Here is an 18597-nt window from a genome sequence, read left to right on the forward strand (position 1 = left end):
GTTTATCACAATGGGAAAGGAATATATAAAACGTGATAACTGCCAGAACTTATATGATCTTTTTTTATAAACCAACTTATATGACCTTTGAATTCATGCTTTACCTACCCTCTCATGCTAGCTACCAGGATGAAGGGGAAAAAAAATAATAATAAAAGAAGGTTTATACTAATAAGGGCCTTAGAGTATTGGTTAATAATCCATTTTTAAAAAGTTTTGACACCATTTTGATGGAAAATAAAAAAAATTGTCAAAACATTTTTTTTTCTTTTCCCGTAAAATCTTTCTTTAAATAAACTATTAACCAATGTCTTAAGGACATTTGTTAGCATTTTTCACAAAAGAAATCTCCTAAATCATTCACAACTTTTTCTCAAATTTAAAATAAATAAATAAATCATTCACAGCTAACCCCTTGGGGGAAGTAGCTGTGTATATCTACCAAAGCTCCAAGATTCAGATGATATTAATGCTTGCACATTGAGCAAATGCACTATAAAGTTGGAACTTCACCATATATCTTGTTCCAATAAATAATGTTTATGTTTCTTTTATTTCACATGTCTTAATAGTTAATATATAAAATAGAAAAAAGTCATAGATGGGATATGCCGTATGCAACAAGATATTTCGGTGAAAAGAGATTTATCTTATCTTATAATAACTAGGATAATTTCCTCTTAAATTTGACATTATGATTTATGAATATTAAAAGCATTAATTAAATCACTATCCCATTTTATTTTTCTTAGGATTGAATCACTATTCCTTTTTTAGTTTTCTTAGGATTGAACAATAGATGTTAATAATTGAGACTGAGAGTTAGAAAAAATAGCTTTCAATTTCAACAATTAAATATAAAAAAAAGTAAAATTAATAAAAATATTTTGTGAATAAAGATGGAATAATTGAACTAAGCATTGCACGTATTAATCCAAATCCTTTTTCTTAACATGGTTGAAGACTTGAAGTATAATCCACAAGCAAATAGGAGTCTTCCTTATTTCCTATCTTTCTATTTTCTGGTCATGTGGACAGCGCTATGAACGAGCACACACTAGTTGACTTTGAGCCCACTTTACTTTAAACCTCTATATGGACGGTGTTGTAAACAATGATATGAAATCAATAGGACACCATTAAATTATGTTAAATAGCTCTCTTTTTTAAGCCCAAAAAAAAAAATGTTAAATAGCTCTTTCAAGCTGTTCAATTAAAACAAATTTGACATGTTGAAATTTTGTTTTCACATTACGTGGCCTTCCACAATTGGGTTATTATACAAAAAAGAAACATGCTAAATCTAGTATCAATATTTTATTACAGGTTTACAAACTAAGAGGATTAACATCAATTGTCAATTTACACTAAAAAAACTTACTTTATCTATTTTACCATACAATTTACTTAACATTTCAGTTTTTATTTTAATATACAACTCTTTAAAATAATATAAACTATGTAATTAAATAATATAAATTTACAAACGGTGAACAGAGAGAGGGAGAAAGAGTGGGAAGTTAATAAAATTTAGAAATTTAAATTTACAAACTATGAACAATATTTTCTAAAAGTAAAAATTTACTGTAACGGGGTTGCAAATCTTTTTTAAAAATAGCAAATCCAGGCAATGTTTATTTTTGATGGTTTGATAGTTTAAAAGCAATTTGGGGGTGTAATGCTCTAAGGTAACAATTAATATGATTAATGTCACCTTAACAACATAATAAATAAATGTTTAAACTACTTTTTATGATCAATGATATCATTTTATAAGATTAATGTAATTAAATTTATAATATCTCTGTCATTACTCAAAACAAATGTGAGGTTATTGATATAATCAAATTTGTAGTATTTGTATCACCACTAAAAACAGGGGAGAGACTAGTGACTTGGCCCCTAAAAAAAGGAGAGAAAGAGAGATTATGTTAAATAAATAATATAGGTAATATAATATGGCAGCAAATTACAAGGATTAGATTAGATTATGTTAAATATCTTTTTCACAGGTTTAACTTATAAAAAAAAAATGTATGTATATATATATATATATATATATATATATATATATATATATATATATTGCATTTTACGTGGCTTTAAACAATGATGCTGCTGAGAAAACTTGATATCAACGGCTACCTTCCATTCAAAACACGTTTACTCTTACCAACTGGCCAACTAGTCATTCTCTCGTCCATGTAATGGACTTGCAAAATTGAACTCTTCCAACCCTCTTAAAAGACTTTTTATTCAATAAAAATTTCAAATGGAGCTACTTTTATTATAATCACTCACCTTCCAAGACATGAGAACCAAGAGTATGGCTGTTAAAAAAACAAAGCACGAGCTACCCCATCAAAAAAACAGAATCTCTTCCAATTTGACAAGAATATATTCATAGAGCAGAGTGGATACAAAAAGCATTTGCAAGGAGTGTAAATAGGAGATTGGATTTCTGCTGTTTTTATTTTTTATTTTTTTCCCCCCGACTGAAAATGGGACTTGCTGCACATAATATTGGGAAATACAAGCTTGGCCGGACAATCGGAGAAGGTACTTTTGCAAAGGTTAAGCTAGGTGTTGACAGCACCAATGGTCAGTATGTTGCAATCAAGATCATTGACAAGCACATGGTCTTGGAAAGCAATCTCAAGTATCAGGTGAATTTCTAAACTTCATTGTTAAAAGTACAATGTTTTTTTCTTTCTAATACAATGTTTGAGATTCCTGTTTCAGGTTCAAAGAGAAATAAGAACAATGAAGCTTCTGCATCACCCCAACATCGTTCGAATACATGAGGTCTGTTTTACAGTTTTGGTAGTTGAACTCAAATCTTTTTTGACACACGGAAAAAAATTTCCTTATTTCATGTTTCTGTGTCCAAATTCCGATAACAGGTCATTGGTTCAAAGACAAAAATCTATATTGTAATGGAACATGTATCAGGAGGACAGCTCACAGACAAGATGGTGAGAATTATGAATTATGAATTATGAATTATCTAGCTTCATCTGGGATCTAAACATGGTGTTTGGGGCAGCTTCTTCATAGAGCAAATACTAATCTTCCATAATCTTATCATTGCACAGTCTTATGTCAAGAAGCTAGAGGAATGGGAGGCAAGAAAGCTTTTTCAGCAATTGATTGATGCAGTGGACTATTGCCATAACAAAGGGGTATATCACAGAGATCTAAAGGTCAGTGAAACCAATCTACCATTGCTAAGTTAGCCAAATTCTCTGTTATTACTCAAAACCCTGACTAGGATATTGGCAAATCCCATGTGCAGCCAGAAAACTTGCTTATGGACCATAAGGGAAATCTTAAAGTATCTGATTTTGGACTAAGTGCGTTGCAGAAGGTAGCATCCATAAGATCTTTCTTTTTTTTTTTTTTAATTTTCTATTCAGTTTGAGTTCTTGGAACTTTACAATATCAACGGGTTATTAGCTGAAATTCTGATATATTTTCAGCCTGGTGGCATCCTAACTACAGCTTGTGGCTCCCCATGCTATGTAGCACCCGAGGTGAGTACTAGATTTGACTTTTCATTATCTGCAATATCAAGCTGCAGTTTTATACCTGCATATCCTTTTGTGCCATGACTAATGTCTCATTTATTCATGCACAGCTGCTTCTAAATAAGGGTTATGATGGAGCAGCTGCTGATGTTTGGTCTTGTGGGGTAATCCTGTTTGAAATACTTGCTGGTCATCTACCATTTGATGACCGAAACCTGATAAATTTGTATAAGAAGGTAGCCTCAAATGTCAATAAATAATTTCAGTTTCTAATACAAATAATTTCATTCATCTAATGAGTACTTATTTGCACAAAGATATCCAGAGCGGAATACACATTTCCACTATGGTTTACCAAAGGCCTAAAGAAACTGCTCTTCAGAATATTTGATCCAAATCCTAGAACGGTATAGCCCTATAACTTTCTAAGCTAATAACAAAATTTCAGATTCTAATGAACAAAATGATAATTTTCCTTTTTCAATTTCACCACCACAGCGGATAACTATACCAGAGATCGTAGAAGATGCATGGTTTCAAAAGGATTACGTGCCTGCTTGTGGATATGAAATCGACAATAAAATCCACTTGGATGATGTTAATGCTGCTTTTGATTCAACTGAGGTAAAAGCTCAAAGTATTAGCATGATAAAGAGTTTCATAAATTGACTTAACCATCTAAAATTCACAACAGGAGATTGCCACAGAGACAAAGATTCCCAAATCCTCAAGTTTCATAAATGCTTTTCAGTTGATAGCTATGTCACAAGATCTTGATTTATCAGGTCTCTTTGAAGAGCAGGCAAGTCTAAAGATCAGAATGTTAGTCACTATAAACTTACTTGGTTCGTTTTTTAATTTAAGCAAACCCTTTTTTCAATGTAGGATGAAAATAAACAGAAAACAATGTTTGGATCCAAGCACACAATTGATGAAACCATAAAGAAAATAGAAGCTGCTGCAATGGACGTGAGCCTATCAGTAGAAAGAATGAACAACTCTAAGGTACAATATGCTTATACTCTGATCATACACAACCCCCCACCCCCCACCCCCCCCCAAAAAAAAAAAAAAGAGAAGAAAAAAAAAAATCCAGCACAGTTAATGACTTCTCACTATGGTGCACAGCATCAGATGAAGATGCATACCAAACAGAAAATGACTAGATGTTGTAGATCATGTCTTGACATCTCAGCAGAGGTAATTAATTGTCATATATTCTCTGTACAAGATAAAGAAATCAGGGTCTCTCACAAATTTATGGCAAATGTCAGGTGATTGAGGTTGCTCCCACTAATTGTGTCATAGAAATATCAAAATCTGCAGGGGAGATAAAAGTGTACAAAGAGGTATGATGAGCATAGTCATAAGATAGTTTTGTTTGTGGATTAGAGTTTACCAACTGAGCTAAGAGTTAGTACCATGTTAATGATCAGTTCTGCAAAAGTTTATCAAGTCTGCTGATAGAGAAGTCTGAGCTTCCATCACAAACTGAAGAACCAGAAGAAGCCAATGTTGATACGAAAAATATCCAAGAGAGTGGAAGGTAAAGTGAAACCTACTTTGCCACTGTCCATATTAGCATAGATTGTTTCTGCTGACTCACTAGTAATCTTCAATAACTGTATGCAGCTCTGAAGAAAAAAATTACAAAGAAAATAAAGATCCCTGAGCCTATTCGTCCTGTTGTTGATTAGCTAGTCCTTGTCTCAACAATCTCCAATCCAGGTTCCTTATTCTAAAAGAAAGATGTAAAGCAACGTATATACAACCAATGCTTTCAAGTGAATGGTTCCGAAGAAACACTGCATATGATTCAGGCTTATGTATTCATTATAGTGCCGAAACTATGATTTTCAGAGAGCTATTTGCTTGCTTCAAATTGTTTGTTGTTTTGTCCTTTTCCTTTCTACTTTTTTTTTTTTTTTTGATAAGTAACAAAAAAAATATATTAGAGAAGAACACAGCCCCGTACATAGGAAATGTACTAAATCCTTTCTACTTGTAATACAAGTATCTTATTCGAAGATGTACATTAGAGAGGTGAGAATTCTTCACTACATTTTTTGTTGTATAATAAATGACAAAAAAAGGGAATTTGTCAGGTGAGTGTCTACAAAGAACAGGATTGTTTTAATGCATCCAATTTGCATATTCAATAAAATGAAGTCAATGAGAGAAGAATCAAACTTAGCCTAATCAAAATTGCCTGTCGATCCAAACCATCCATTAGATATGTGATCAAAAATTGAAATGGACATAACACAATACTTAAGTTCAACAACACCACACATCGTCTCAATTCATTGAACTCAAAACATCTATACACGGATCAAGTCATACCGACTTTAGGCTGTCCCATATATGTATAATGCTTTCCATAACAATTTGTAAGCAACCTCTCATGGTTTCTTGGACGTTTGGACAAATACAATTTTCAGGGATGGCCTGCTATAGCAGATATTAACCAAGCTGAGCTTTCATGCTTTTCCATTTTTATCCATAAGACAGCAGTAAAATGTAAACCTAGCTTGGAAGACTCAGAAGAATTAGAACCAAAAAAAGAAAAGAGAAATCTGCAGAACTAGTGACAGAAAAATCAAAGGACAGAATAAAGAAAACAAAGACAGAGGGAGAAGGGATCTTTTATCCTTCTTACTTCTTCATTCTTCATGCCTAAGTTGTCTGATATTCATAAAAACACACCTATAGAAACATCTTCATTTAAGTTATTATAATGCATCCTAAAACATAATCCTGGTCTTACAAGAAAAGGAGAAGAGATCTTTTATCTTTCTTACTTCTTCAGGCCTAAGTTGTCTGATATCCATAACAGACTTATAGAAACATCTTCATTTAAATTATCATAATGCATCCTAAAACATAATACTGGTCACAACAAACGTAAGATAATAAGAAAAGCTGAATTCAGAAATGAAATGCTCTCTCCATCCCCAATTATTTGTTTACCTTTGAAAATCCAACTTTTTAAGGGACATCATATAACGTACAATCTTTGAAATATAATGCTACTGATTTCCAAAATTACCCTCTTGAATTTAAATTCCAATTAACAAAATAAAAAAAGAGTATTGAATTTCCGTATAAACTAAAGGATTAGTTTAAAAAAAGTTATGAAGATTATATCTATTGAAAGAGGAATTTTGGGACATCACAAAGCAGAATAGTGGACAAACAAATAGTGCTTGTGGGAGGACGAGTATTTGAGAGTAGGGGCAAGTGATAGAAGTCCAATGTTAGAAGAACAGAACTCGGAAGGCACTAACAGCAAGCCCTCGGGAAAGTTATAAACAATTCATCACAGGCGCAGGGAGGTTGCAATGCCCGAGGACCCCAAGGATATTAACGTGTCCTCAGAAGGGCTGAGCACCAGTTCTAAAGACCATCGAACATAAACCGAGGAAGAGGAGGAAGATTTGTCGTCAGGCATGGAAGGGAAGAAAGCAGATAAAGCATCCATCACCTCAGCATTCAATGCTCTGAACCCACTTAGCTGGCCGCATTAATGAGGAAATGACCCCTGAACAGTGTCATCACAGCTTATAGCCTGGTGCAGAAACCTTTCTAGTGAAGTCTTGATGGAACAAATATCAAGGGAAATGAACCCAAACCCTCCAAGTGGGAGGTTAAGATACAACCTGGGAGACTATATAAGGCAGAAAGGCCTCTGTGAAAAGGAGATGAGACATTTGAGGGCAGGGAGAAATATAAAAGTGTGATTTTAATCCAAGAACAAGTATAATCGGTATCTCAGACCAAACCTGAGGAACATAATATAAACCATCCGAGGCTCTTTTAAACCAACTCTCATGCCATTCAATTATGCTTAATGTTAATCCTTTCTTTTCTAGTTAATCCAGTACATCTAAACAGGAGTATTAAAGGTTGATTAGCATCCCACCTCTATAAATTAATTGTGTGGGGAAAAAAAGCAAGCTTGACTTATTTTTGCCTGCCACAGTACTCATGGACTAATGCATAAAGGTCAATATAATTGTACATTTAGATGGTGTTCTTGACATTAATGGTGTGTTACCATGTGTCAAGGAGTAGGTACTTGATTCCTAGAAACGGCTCACACCTTAAAAAGCTTTTTTTTCCCTTATATTTTACAGTATTTTTAGAAAATAAGCAAATTAACAAAGCTCATCCAAACTCACTCCAATTTATCTCACAATATGGATTTACTCAATTGTCAAGTTGAAGCTCTATAGAGCACAGTTTTGATTATAATTGAAACCCCATAAGTTTCTCCAACAAATCCTTAATTTAGACTTAATTCTTGGCTCTGATAACTATTGTCATGATTAACTAGCACTACCAAAACTTGGCTGACAAAGTTTTTAGTCCTCTATTTCATTTTGAGATGTCCCAAAATGTATTCCTCTTTGAAAAATCAATATATAAATTCCCAAACTAACCTTTAACTCTGTATAAAAAGTCAATGCCCTTTTTTCAATAGAGTTTAAATTGATGAGGGTAGTTTTGGAAACTTGTATCTTTTTATTTAAAAGATAATGCATTTAACGATGTTTCCTTTAAAAAGTTGGATTTTCTAAACAAGACCAACAATTTAGAAGTTAGGACTAAGGGAGTAATATATTATAAACCCAGCAAATTCTTTATGTCAAATATCAGGAGGAAGAAAAATTTTGCGTCCAAAAGACAGTAAAGGAAAAGGACACTGTCCACAAATGTCTACTGACTGCAAAAGTAACAATGTAAAATACACTTAAACATGAAACATTGATAATTATTCTTATCAAAGCTCGTTAACCCTATTAAGAATGAACAGAATTCAGGAGTGAAGCTTCTCAACCATATTAAGAAGGAACATCATTGAGGAGTGAATATCAATATATTCACTTCATTTTGATGTATAATCAAAGAGTTTTAGGAGGCCAAAAAATATCAAACACTAACCCAACCATTCAATTCATCTCACTAAACCTGAATGATGTGGGTAACTCCATGAATTCTTTCTCATCTAAAGGATCCATATTCATAAGATTTGATTAAATTTTAGTGGCCACCAGTCTACTACAGCCCTCCCTTCTTTCTCCTAGCTTTGGACTGGCTCTGGGAAAATATTAGAAACTAGGAAGCAGTGACACAGACACAACACAACATTTCTTGAAAAATTAGGACACAATATGACAATTAATTAGTTAACATTAAAAATAAGTAACAACCAGCAAAATGTTTGAAAACATATCTAAATTTAGTAGTAGCAGTCAAATTTTCACTAGTGCCAAATTCACTTACAGCAGTCAATTTTTCAGTGGTCATTTTACCTACAAATAATTCAATTTAAAAACTAAATAAATTAATGTAAGTAAATGATCTGCACAACAGCATTATACTTATTCATTATATAAAATAATTAAACAAACAAATGAGCGCACATAGTAACCTAAGTCTAACTAAACAAACCCATAAAATTTGTTAGTATCAAACAATCTTTACCAAACCAAATCTCCCTAATAATTAATATATATATATATATATATTATAATTTAGTAGAGATCCCAAGCAATATAGAATAGTAGTTACTAGTCAGTCATTACTCAGTACAGTAGTTGTCTCGTTTTAGTTTTAAAAACAAAACAAAAAAACAAAAAAAAACAAAAGGAAGAAGAAAAAGCCTAAGAGAATAGGGAAGAGTGTGGGTGAGAGAAAAAATATATATAAAACAAAAACTAATTGAGGGTCACTGTCACTGATCACCAAAGAGGTGTTAAAGATCTCTGTTTTGTGTGTGTGTGGGTGCTTAGCAGTGTCCTTACTCCTTGTGTCACAACCGTGTACTTGTGTCCTCATTTTTTTTTTTCCTCCCTTCGCCAGACACTCAAGGGGACAAGTGTACTTATGTCCTCATTTTTTTTTTCCTCCCTTCGCCGGACACTCAAGGGGCAGCCATGTCCGAGGTATGTCTGTGGCCCATTTTTCTGTATTCATGCTTTCTAGATTAGAAACTATGAGTGACAAAGAGGGAGTTAAACCAAGGAGCAATTGTTTGAAAATAAGAATGACATTTCAGCTTACTTTTGAGAGCTTTCTTCTTCTTCTTCCTTTCTTTTTTGTTTTAACTACAAAGAAAAGTTTTTTGGGAGGAAAAATCTGATATAAAGTGCCATATGTTTATTAGATATTGAAGTACAGAAACCCTTAAGTGTATTGTAGAACACCATCCTGTAAAATCTTACTAAAACAGGATACATACATTTGGGTCATCTATCTATTTAAGGGGCGTCCCCTGTTTGGACCAGATTTTTTTTGTTCCAAAATACCCCTACACCTTTAAGTTTAAGTAGAGACAAAATTAAATGATAGTCTAGTAAAAATACATGTTTAACTTGTCTACAAAATAGGAACACTATTCCACTAACCCACTTCTTCAAAGTAACTATACGTTTATTGTTTTTTTTTTTTAAATAGAAAAATTAGTTAAACAACCCACGTTGTTTTTTTCCTTAAAAAAAACACTCTATGTTTATCCAAAAAACAAAACTAAATACATATAAGTAGATACATCTTTAACTCCCACTAAAATGTTACCTACAAAAAAAATTATAATGAATTCATATTATTAACTTTTACAAAAAAATAATGCTACTTCATGTTTAGTCCACCATTAAGGTTATCATATAAACACTAAGAAACTTTTTCATCAAATTAAGTTATATTTCATTAACTAAAAAAAATAAAGTTCAGGTATGATTACAAAAATGAAGAGCTAATTGGCATCAAATATGAAAGCAAACAAACCTATTAGGAAATAGGTAGCAACAATTCAGTGAAACTCCCTACTTCTCCAACTTGACATGAAATATACACCATAACATCCCGAAGTGAGACACTGGGCAAGGTACTCAAAATAGCAATGCAATCTAACCCATCATCAGATCATCAATTTAAGACCCAAACTTGTATAGGGACTAGAGAAGGAAGTTATCAATCATATGGAAAACCACATCAGCACCATCTGAATTTAACCAATAGCTCTTCACCTGAAAACACAAGTAGATAATAAGGAAAAAAATCAAAATCAAAACATCATACATTTGTTACTGGCCAGCACTTTGACCATATTTTATGTATTGGCCTCATTATTATATGTTACAGCCACTTTAAGAATCTTGAACTAGACCTCTTCAAGGTTTAAAATGACTTGGTTATACCATATAGTTTTCAGGTTCAGGATGCAATGTAAAAAGAAACTAAAACAAGAAGAAAAAGAACTAAAGCTGCCAAGTAGGCAAATACTACTAATTTACACTTGGACATAAATAACTACAGCATCCAATTACTAATAATTTAGACTTGGATATCAAGTACTCTTCTTTAGTTAAGATGATCTCTGAGGTATGTACAGAATCTACAGATATAACACCTATTGGTTTGGTTTGACCAGTTTGACCCAAAGACAAGACAAGCTTGTGACCTGCTACTCTCATTCATAGTATCTACCTAAGGCAGCTGCCTCAGCACAAGGATTTGTGTTCACACAACCTGCAGGACAAGTCGTATGCTCAACTAGGCATATTTACAGCTATGGAGCACATTTCAGGAAAAAAAGGGAAAAAATAAAAGATGAAGAGAAAATTAGGCACATTAAGACTAACATCTAGAGAAGGCACAACCTCTCTCAATCAATGACATCAAAGTTAACATGTCCTACAGGAACAACAAGAATTTCCCATCCATTTGAAGGAGGTGTTCAGAACATGTCAAAAGAAAAAATCACTAGGAAGAATGCTTTAGAGCTTTCAGCTTATAGAAAAGCTACTAAGATTCAGAACTTGCCTGGATGGTATTGTGAGCAATATATCGCTGTCTACTTTTCTGAAAGCTGACATCCACACGTTCCCAAGTTACCTGAGTGAGACCTCTAATCATCTCCTCTACATATAAGGAAAGAAGAATACTCATAAATAAAAAGAACTTAAGAATAAAAGTTACAGAAAAAATATTGTCAGGCATATGCAGATCAAACACTATAGTCAAGAAGTTAACGGTGAGACACATAGAGAGTATATGTGTAACAGTTAGCAGCACATTTCATTTTAACTGTAAATGAGTTATATAATATATTGTATTTCTGCATCGCTTAAATTTTGTCAGTTTCTTCTCTTGTGGAATTTTTGGAGTTATGTAATTTTAGATTTTAATTCCAGGCATCTCTGTTGTATATTGCCCATAAGCTTCATTGATGCCCAATAATATCTCATTAATATAACTCTTTCTACTGATAAGAAATAAAAATGTAGATATAATAATAAAAAAGAGTTACATCCCCCATCCTTTTTGTGGTTTGATTGGTAAGTATTTCCAAATCTAATTTGAATGCACTTATGCACCATTGAAGTGCACGAATCCAATAAAGATGCCACCTATTGAACTTAAGGAGTTTAGATAGATTGGAAATGTTCGCACAATATTGACAACATTATTAGCAATCATCAAGTAGAAATTGGGAAATCAAATGATATTTGATAGAATATTATTATAACACAAAACTTAAATGATTGCTATTGTGTAGAAAACATCATGAGAAGTGAACCATGGTCAGGAAACAAGCATAAATAAAGGAAAGGAGACAAATTGGGACAGAAACATGTATTTAAAGAGCGCAAACAGGATGAGCCACCCTTGCAAACTGGATGTCTACATGAGAAAACAGAAGAAAACACATCTAAAGTTTAACAACTCGACAAAATCCAACATTGGCTACCCATTCATTTAAAGCTTTAAGAAAGAAGAGGCCCAATATCTTGTGCTGCAAGTACATAACCCAATCTTGGGCAAATTCTATTTTCTTTAAGGTGACAATTATACCCCAAATAACCTTTGGGAATGGTGAAGATGGTAGGGAAGGTAATAATATCAATGCTAAAGGTAATTAGTAATATGGGAATGATGATGTTCATTGTTGTAGTTGATTAATTTTTTAATGTAAAATTTGTACAGTTAACACCTCCAACCGTATGCTTTGAACTTGGAATTTGTTTCTTTGTCTTATTTTTATTGTATCACATCCTACCATCCCCATCTCCAAGAGACACCAACAATGCACAGAAACCAAAGCTCAAATTTTTAGGCTGGCACTGTTGTGTCCATCCCTGGAAAACTAAAGCCAAAAACTAAGCAACACCAAAAAAAATAAAAGAAGGTGAAAGGTTTGACAAACCTTCTAAGTCAATCGTTTGATTCCCAGCAACTAAAGATGCTTTGTTACGAACGTCATCCATGGTTTCTCGCTCAACATATACAATATGTGGGTATCTCTCATCTGTTACAAGAAGATTGGACTGCAAACGAAAAAAGAGAAAAAAAAAAAAAAATTAAGTGTTTGGTATTATATAAAACATGTACATATTCATGGGAATAATAATGCATTAGAATGTATATAAGACCAAAACTCAAACCTAACCTTCGGAAGTTCATTTTGACGCCGAATTGATGATGTTCTCCAGCCAACCATATCTTTATGACAAGTTAAGGTTGACATAAGATCATATAAAATGCAAAGATAAGACCTTATGTTTAAACACAACATTCAAAATCCAAAAGCTGTCTTAAATACAAAAGAGGATACGGTCATAATTTGCATTTGCATAAGCCACACGCCTTTTGAATGCACGTAAAGCTGATCTACACAAGTCATTAGTCACAAATTACTGGAAATTGTAACAATTAAATTCCTAGAATTCAATGCTATTTGGTCAACTGATCAGTGTTGTGGATAAATTGACACTAACATGAATTTTAGGTCCGCAGAGTCATTAACCATTCGAAGGAGGAGAGGAGGTTTCCCGTCATTTTTGTCCATGAGGAATAGATGCTTCCCAGACATCCCAGCAACCAAGTGTGCAGTTTGAGATGCTCTTCTCTCGAGAAAAGGAAGACCACAGAGAAATGGGAGCTGTAAATACAAAAACAAGATAACGAAATGCAAGGGTCATTGTACTGGATACATGTAATCCATCAGATGCATATATAAATAAAAATATATTGAGATTAATAGTCTCATTATAGAAAAATTCTCTAATAACATAATGAGAACACAAGATAATTAAAACATCATCAAGATGCAATCTAGTGGTAATCTCAATGTTCTTCAGTTATCATCATACCAATAATCACAATAACCATGTATTTACTTTCTTCTAAAGAATCTGAACCAAGTGAATTTATAAATATGATAATCCATATCTACAACCTTCTTCTGCCAGTGAGCTCTAGCTCCATTGGGACCTCCTCCCCTTGCTAGTGATAGGTGGAGGGTGAGTGTTGTGGGTTCAAGACCCACTAGGTGTATGTAATTTATCAATAAAAAAAATTCACAACCTTCTTTAACTTAGTAAGAACTGCCAATGAATTTTTCCCTTAATGCTTTATAAATTTTCCCATGGGTCAAGTTATCAATAATCTCACTCAAAAAAAAAAAGTCATCCATTAATCATTACATTGATAAAAAAAAAATGATACAGAATATGCATTCTTGCATGAATGTATGTATGTATGATGGTGCTCAAATTGCCTATAAGCATTTAGGAGCAAGCTGAACCTGCCTGTTTATGTCCCTTTGAACCAAGATGTGGTGTTGCAAATGTTATAAAGTTCATGGGCTCCAACCCAGCAATTTTATCTTCATGAGGCTGCTCATGGCCTTGCACCATAGAATTCTTGTGCTCTTCACTTATAGGGTTTCCAGTAAGAGCTGCAGTTTTCACTATTGAAGAGTGTTCATACAGCCTCCCAATGGCATACCTTGCAACAAGTCCTCCTAAAGAGTGTGCTACAAAAGAGATCTTCTGAACCTCAGGCCTCCGTCTTACAACAGCTAAGACCTGCATCGGATAATGCTTTATCACTCAAGATTGATGTTGCAAAGATATTCCCAAATTAGTAATTAATAATAACAAAAACAACAATAGCAACAATAACCTAGGAAAATTGAGATAAGTGAAGTTCAATATATCAATTAATCCTAGAAACATAAGGTCATAACATTATTACCAAATACCTCTTCAGCAAGCCTCTCACCCATCAAGTCAACTCCATCAAATGTCAATCTAGAAGAATTGCACTCACTGCCTGCTTAAAAGGTATCAAGTCAAAAAACAATTATGTTCTCGATCAACACATTAAGTACATTAATAGAGCCATTGAAAGGCATAATAGGAGGCAAGAATTTGTAGACTTCAGAAGGCTTAATAATGAATCACTGGAGTATAGAGAGTACAGGAGGTTTGCTTTTCTCAGAACCTTATACAACCGGACTTCATATTCCATTATTTCTCCATACTCGTTTTCAAGGACTTCCTAGATGATTTATATTTCAGATGTTATCTTTCTTTGTTCTTTCTAGTTATTCCTTTACATACACCTTGTCTAATAGGATAATTTTTTTTTGTGCTTTTTAAATCAAATTCATTACTTATCTAAAAAAGTTTGGCTGAATTTAATTTATATTTTTTGATCGGTGAATTTAATTTAACTTAATTCAAGACTAAACATTTGGTTAATTAACGAAACATTAAGAGAACTTCTAATTGACATAATTCTCTATGTTGTTTACTCTCTCTCTCTCTCTCTCTCTCTTGCATACATGTTGTTCATAAATCCTTGGTAGTATACGCTATACCCATATCAGTAAAAACTTGCAACTTTAGATGTTATCACCCCAAATTAAATTGTCCCCCATGCAAATTTTGTGGCATAATGCATAGTACAGCATATAAGTGCAGCAGGGAAGCCTTGATGATGCCAGGTCACTACATGTATATGCAAATCGATTCACAATCCTAAAGCATTTGGTAAAGTTGCTAAAAGCAGATATATTTGCGTATAACTCTATAAAGTAGGAAAACAATGAGAATTTAAAAAATACACCATGATTTTGAAACTCTTGTTCAACAAATTCCAGTTAAACAGGGAGAACTTTATCAACATAGTCAGATAAAAAGTGGAGTAAAATCAGCCACATCTGCTTGTAGAAGATTATAAATGCATCTATGTCAATCTGAAAGTAAAAAGTCATCCCAAAGAACAAAATTGAAATGAAAAGCTATTCTCTTCAGCATTCTATCAACTACGTATGATTCGTTGAAAATACTCATATATCTAATTAGCATCCTATAAGATTATTAAGAAAGCTTTAACGTGCAGGTAAAGCAGGAATCACATGTGACAAGGAGAACTCACGGTGCACAATTACTTTATCAGGGAGCTTCTTTACAAACTGCTCTCCTACATATCTCCAATCTGAGGCACTGAAAACACAAAAAAAAAGATGTATTAGAGTATGTACAAGCAGAACTCTTTTGTGGAGCAACTATTATCTAACAGAACATAATGATCACTTATATGAAAATAAAATCTGAGATGGAAGATTGAGAAGGCCAGGAAAGACAAAAAGATCTCAGACTAAGGGCAGGTTAAGTACATTAATGTGTCAAAGATACTTATTAAACAAAGAAGACACAAAAGATGAGATATATGACACAATGACCTTGTAACAAGTAACTCGAGCAGTCACACATCTCTGTAAGATAAGATTGACTGCAAAATTGTGTCAAGTTTGTGTGAAAACTTACATGATAATTTTAGATAGATACTGTATACCTGCTACATGGAAAGTTTTCACCATTGAAGACAAAATTATGCCATTGGAATAGGAAGAAGAAATATTTTACGCAAAACATTTAAACCAAGCCCAGAAACTTTGAAAAAAATTATTCTTCTAACCTGAATTTTTTTCTTTGGAAATTAACACAAAAAGACACAGTGGTTCTTTAACCCATAACCTCACTCTCTACCTCATTCTTCTAGGAAGAGGAGGTGTCATTGGAGCTAGAGATCAAGGGCCTCCCAACTGAAACTTAAATCCCGCATTACTAGATAAAGCTCACACCTCTTACTTTCCTTACAGCCTTCAGCAATTTGGGTAATGTTGAAATAGCATTCTAGTAAATTTTACTACCTCCAATGGAATGTTTTTTCAACTGTATATAAATATAAACACATGCCTGGAAAATTAGAAGGTTAAATATGATGGTGTCCTGGCATAGCCTTAACCAACCGCTCCATTTCAACAAGGATTTACTGGACCCAATAGAGGGAACCGATAATAATTTGAGCACTCATTGGAGCTTGGATAAAAAAAGGTGATTAATTTACACCACTTTAGCTTTAGCCATAATTTTAAGGCAGAGGTTCCTCTGCCTGGAAAGGGGTTTTAGTTTGGGAGTATAAAGTCTACTTCTCTTTGATTGTAATCATTTGATCCTTTTGCTATAGTTCATGTCCTGAAATATTGCAGTTTCTTTGCCAATGAGCTGTAGCTAAACTGGCACCTCCTCCATTTGCAAGTGCTAGGTGGACGATGAGATCATGGATTTAAGACCCACTGGGTGGAAGTGTAACTTACCAATAATAATAAAGGAATTATTTTGTTTACTTTTTCATTTAAGAGGAAATGGGTTTCTCCTCCTATATCTAGTTCTAGAATCTAGTATATATCCCTTGAAATGGCAAAACTTAGGTACAACACTTACATGCTGATCCTTAGATTCCCTCTCTTAAGATTCTGTCACGTGACTGTACTTAACTAAAAATACACTTCTATTCATGATGAAAAATCCACATGGCAGAATACTCTGCCTAAGATTTGCCCCCCTCGAAAATAAAGTTGATGCTTGCAAAACGCAAGTCATGGCTCATAAGCAGTAGTTAAAATCCAAGACAAAGCACCTTCCTGATCAAAGCAAACAACTACCATTTGCAATATAAGGGTTTATGTATTTTATTTCTTTTGCTTTAAGGCTATGCTTAATGGTGTCAAATTTGCAAGGTCTTATTTTTCTTTTCTACTCTTATTACCAGCTATTCAAACGATACATGAAATGTGAGCTAATTTTGATTTCAACGTAAAACTTGAACCGAATTCAAGCTCCAAAAATTCAAGAAATTAATGATACCTGCCAATAAGTCCATTAACCATGACAACAAGGTGGTCCGGGAGCGCCCCAGAGGAGACTTGGAAGACGTCCTCGCCGCCGCTATCGGCCTCGACCTTGATGACGCCCTTGCTGTCTTTGCCTTTGCCCTTAAAGCAGCCACCACCGCCAATCTTCCTCAACACCTCCATACTCTTACCGGACCTGCCTGCCGCCGCCGCCGCCGCCGCCACGAAAGGCCTCCAAGTCGGAGACGAGAATCCAAACCCTACGCTGAATAAAAACGCCGATTCGCTTCGAATCGGTTTGGAAAATGCGGGTGCGAGTGGTGGTGGTGATGATGATGAAGCTGCTGATGAAGCGGTTAGAAGAGGAGAAGTTGCGGCGACCATGGAACAAAGAATGTGAAGTAAAAGGAATGTTAAAAAAGGAAATGGATTGTGTGTGTAAAAGGAAGGAAGAGCCGAAAGTGTGACAAGTAGGAAGAAGGTTCTTTTTGTTGTTTTGGGTTTTGGGGAATTTATACTGCTACTGTTTAAGTTATAGTAATGAAAGCGGGCAGATTTTACAGTTAAGGAAAAAAAAAAGAGACGCACGATTATTGATTGTTCTTCTTTCTTTCGGAGACTTTTTCAAGTTTTTATTTTTTGACGGTTTCTTATTTCTGGTTCGGACCGTTCGACTCTTCAAACTTCAACCTCTTTTATAGTTGAAATTATTGTATTATTTGAAATGAAATTTAGACCCCAAAAAAATAATAATAATAATGAATAATTTAAGTAATCTGTGGTTAAACGCATAATTGTTAACATGTTTTGTGGAAAAAACAAAATAATTTAGGTAAATCATTTCGAGGAATTAACAAGGAACTAAATTGACAAAATTGATTTTGTTTTTTTTGTCTTTTTTTCTTTTATTTATGGTTATCTTTTTTTTTTATTTTATTTATGGTTATCTACTACTTAGTAAGAGACCTCAATCAATCATAAATGGACAAAACAGCTAAAAAGATCATATAGGTATAGATGGACCATTTAAAAAAGGTTGTTCACGTTTTATTTATACAATAATACTATTTTTAGTGA

At 33.7% G+C, this 18597-nt stretch overlaps 2 protein-coding genes across 4 annotated transcripts; one reads left to right on the plus strand and one right to left on the minus strand.

Moving 5' to 3' along the window:
- Window positions 1–2186: 2186 nt before the first annotated feature.
- On the plus strand, window positions 2187–5631 carry LOC142616600 (CBL-interacting serine/threonine-protein kinase 21). 3 transcript variants are annotated; one of them, XM_075789419.1, is made up of 15 exons: window positions 2187–2666; window positions 2743–2805; window positions 2904–2975; window positions 3096–3203; window positions 3296–3367; window positions 3480–3533; window positions 3638–3763; window positions 3845–3934; window positions 4026–4151; window positions 4222–4329; window positions 4413–4532; window positions 4656–4727; window positions 4802–4876; window positions 4964–5073; window positions 5160–5631. In XM_075789419.1, exons 1-15 carry the CDS (start codon window positions 2502–2504, stop codon window positions 5197–5199), a joined length of 1401 nt encoding a protein of 466 aa, XP_075645534.1. In that variant the 5' UTR covers window positions 2187–2501; the 3' UTR covers window positions 5200–5631. The 3 variants fall into 3 exon arrangements, with proteins under 3 accessions (XP_075645534.1, XP_075645542.1, XP_075645539.1); XM_075789424.1 differs by having other exon boundaries at window positions 2272–2666; window positions 4225–4329; XM_075789427.1 differs by lacking the exon at window positions 4656–4727 and having other exon boundaries at window positions 2271–2666.
- A 4580-nt stretch (window positions 5632–10211) lies between these two features.
- LOC142632719 (uncharacterized) lies at window positions 10212–18070 on the minus strand. Its single transcript, XM_075807094.1, has 10 exons — window positions 17534–18070; window positions 15759–15826; window positions 14578–14648; window positions 14123–14401; window positions 13310–13473; window positions 13147–13202; window positions 12982–13034; window positions 12739–12859; window positions 11355–11452; window positions 10212–10558 (listed from the first exon to the last, which is right to left on the minus strand). Exons 1-10 carry the CDS (start codon window positions 17902–17904, stop codon window positions 10487–10489), a joined length of 1353 nt encoding a protein of 450 aa, XP_075663209.1. The 5' UTR covers window positions 17905–18070; the 3' UTR covers window positions 10212–10486.
- Between the last annotated feature and the right edge of the window lie 527 nt (window positions 18071–18597).

This window comes from Castanea sativa, chromosome 1 (genome assembly GCF_040712315.1).
Source record: "Castanea sativa cultivar Marrone di Chiusa Pesio chromosome 1, ASM4071231v1".
Taxonomy (NCBI): domain Eukaryota; kingdom Viridiplantae; phylum Streptophyta; class Magnoliopsida; order Fagales; family Fagaceae; genus Castanea; species Castanea sativa.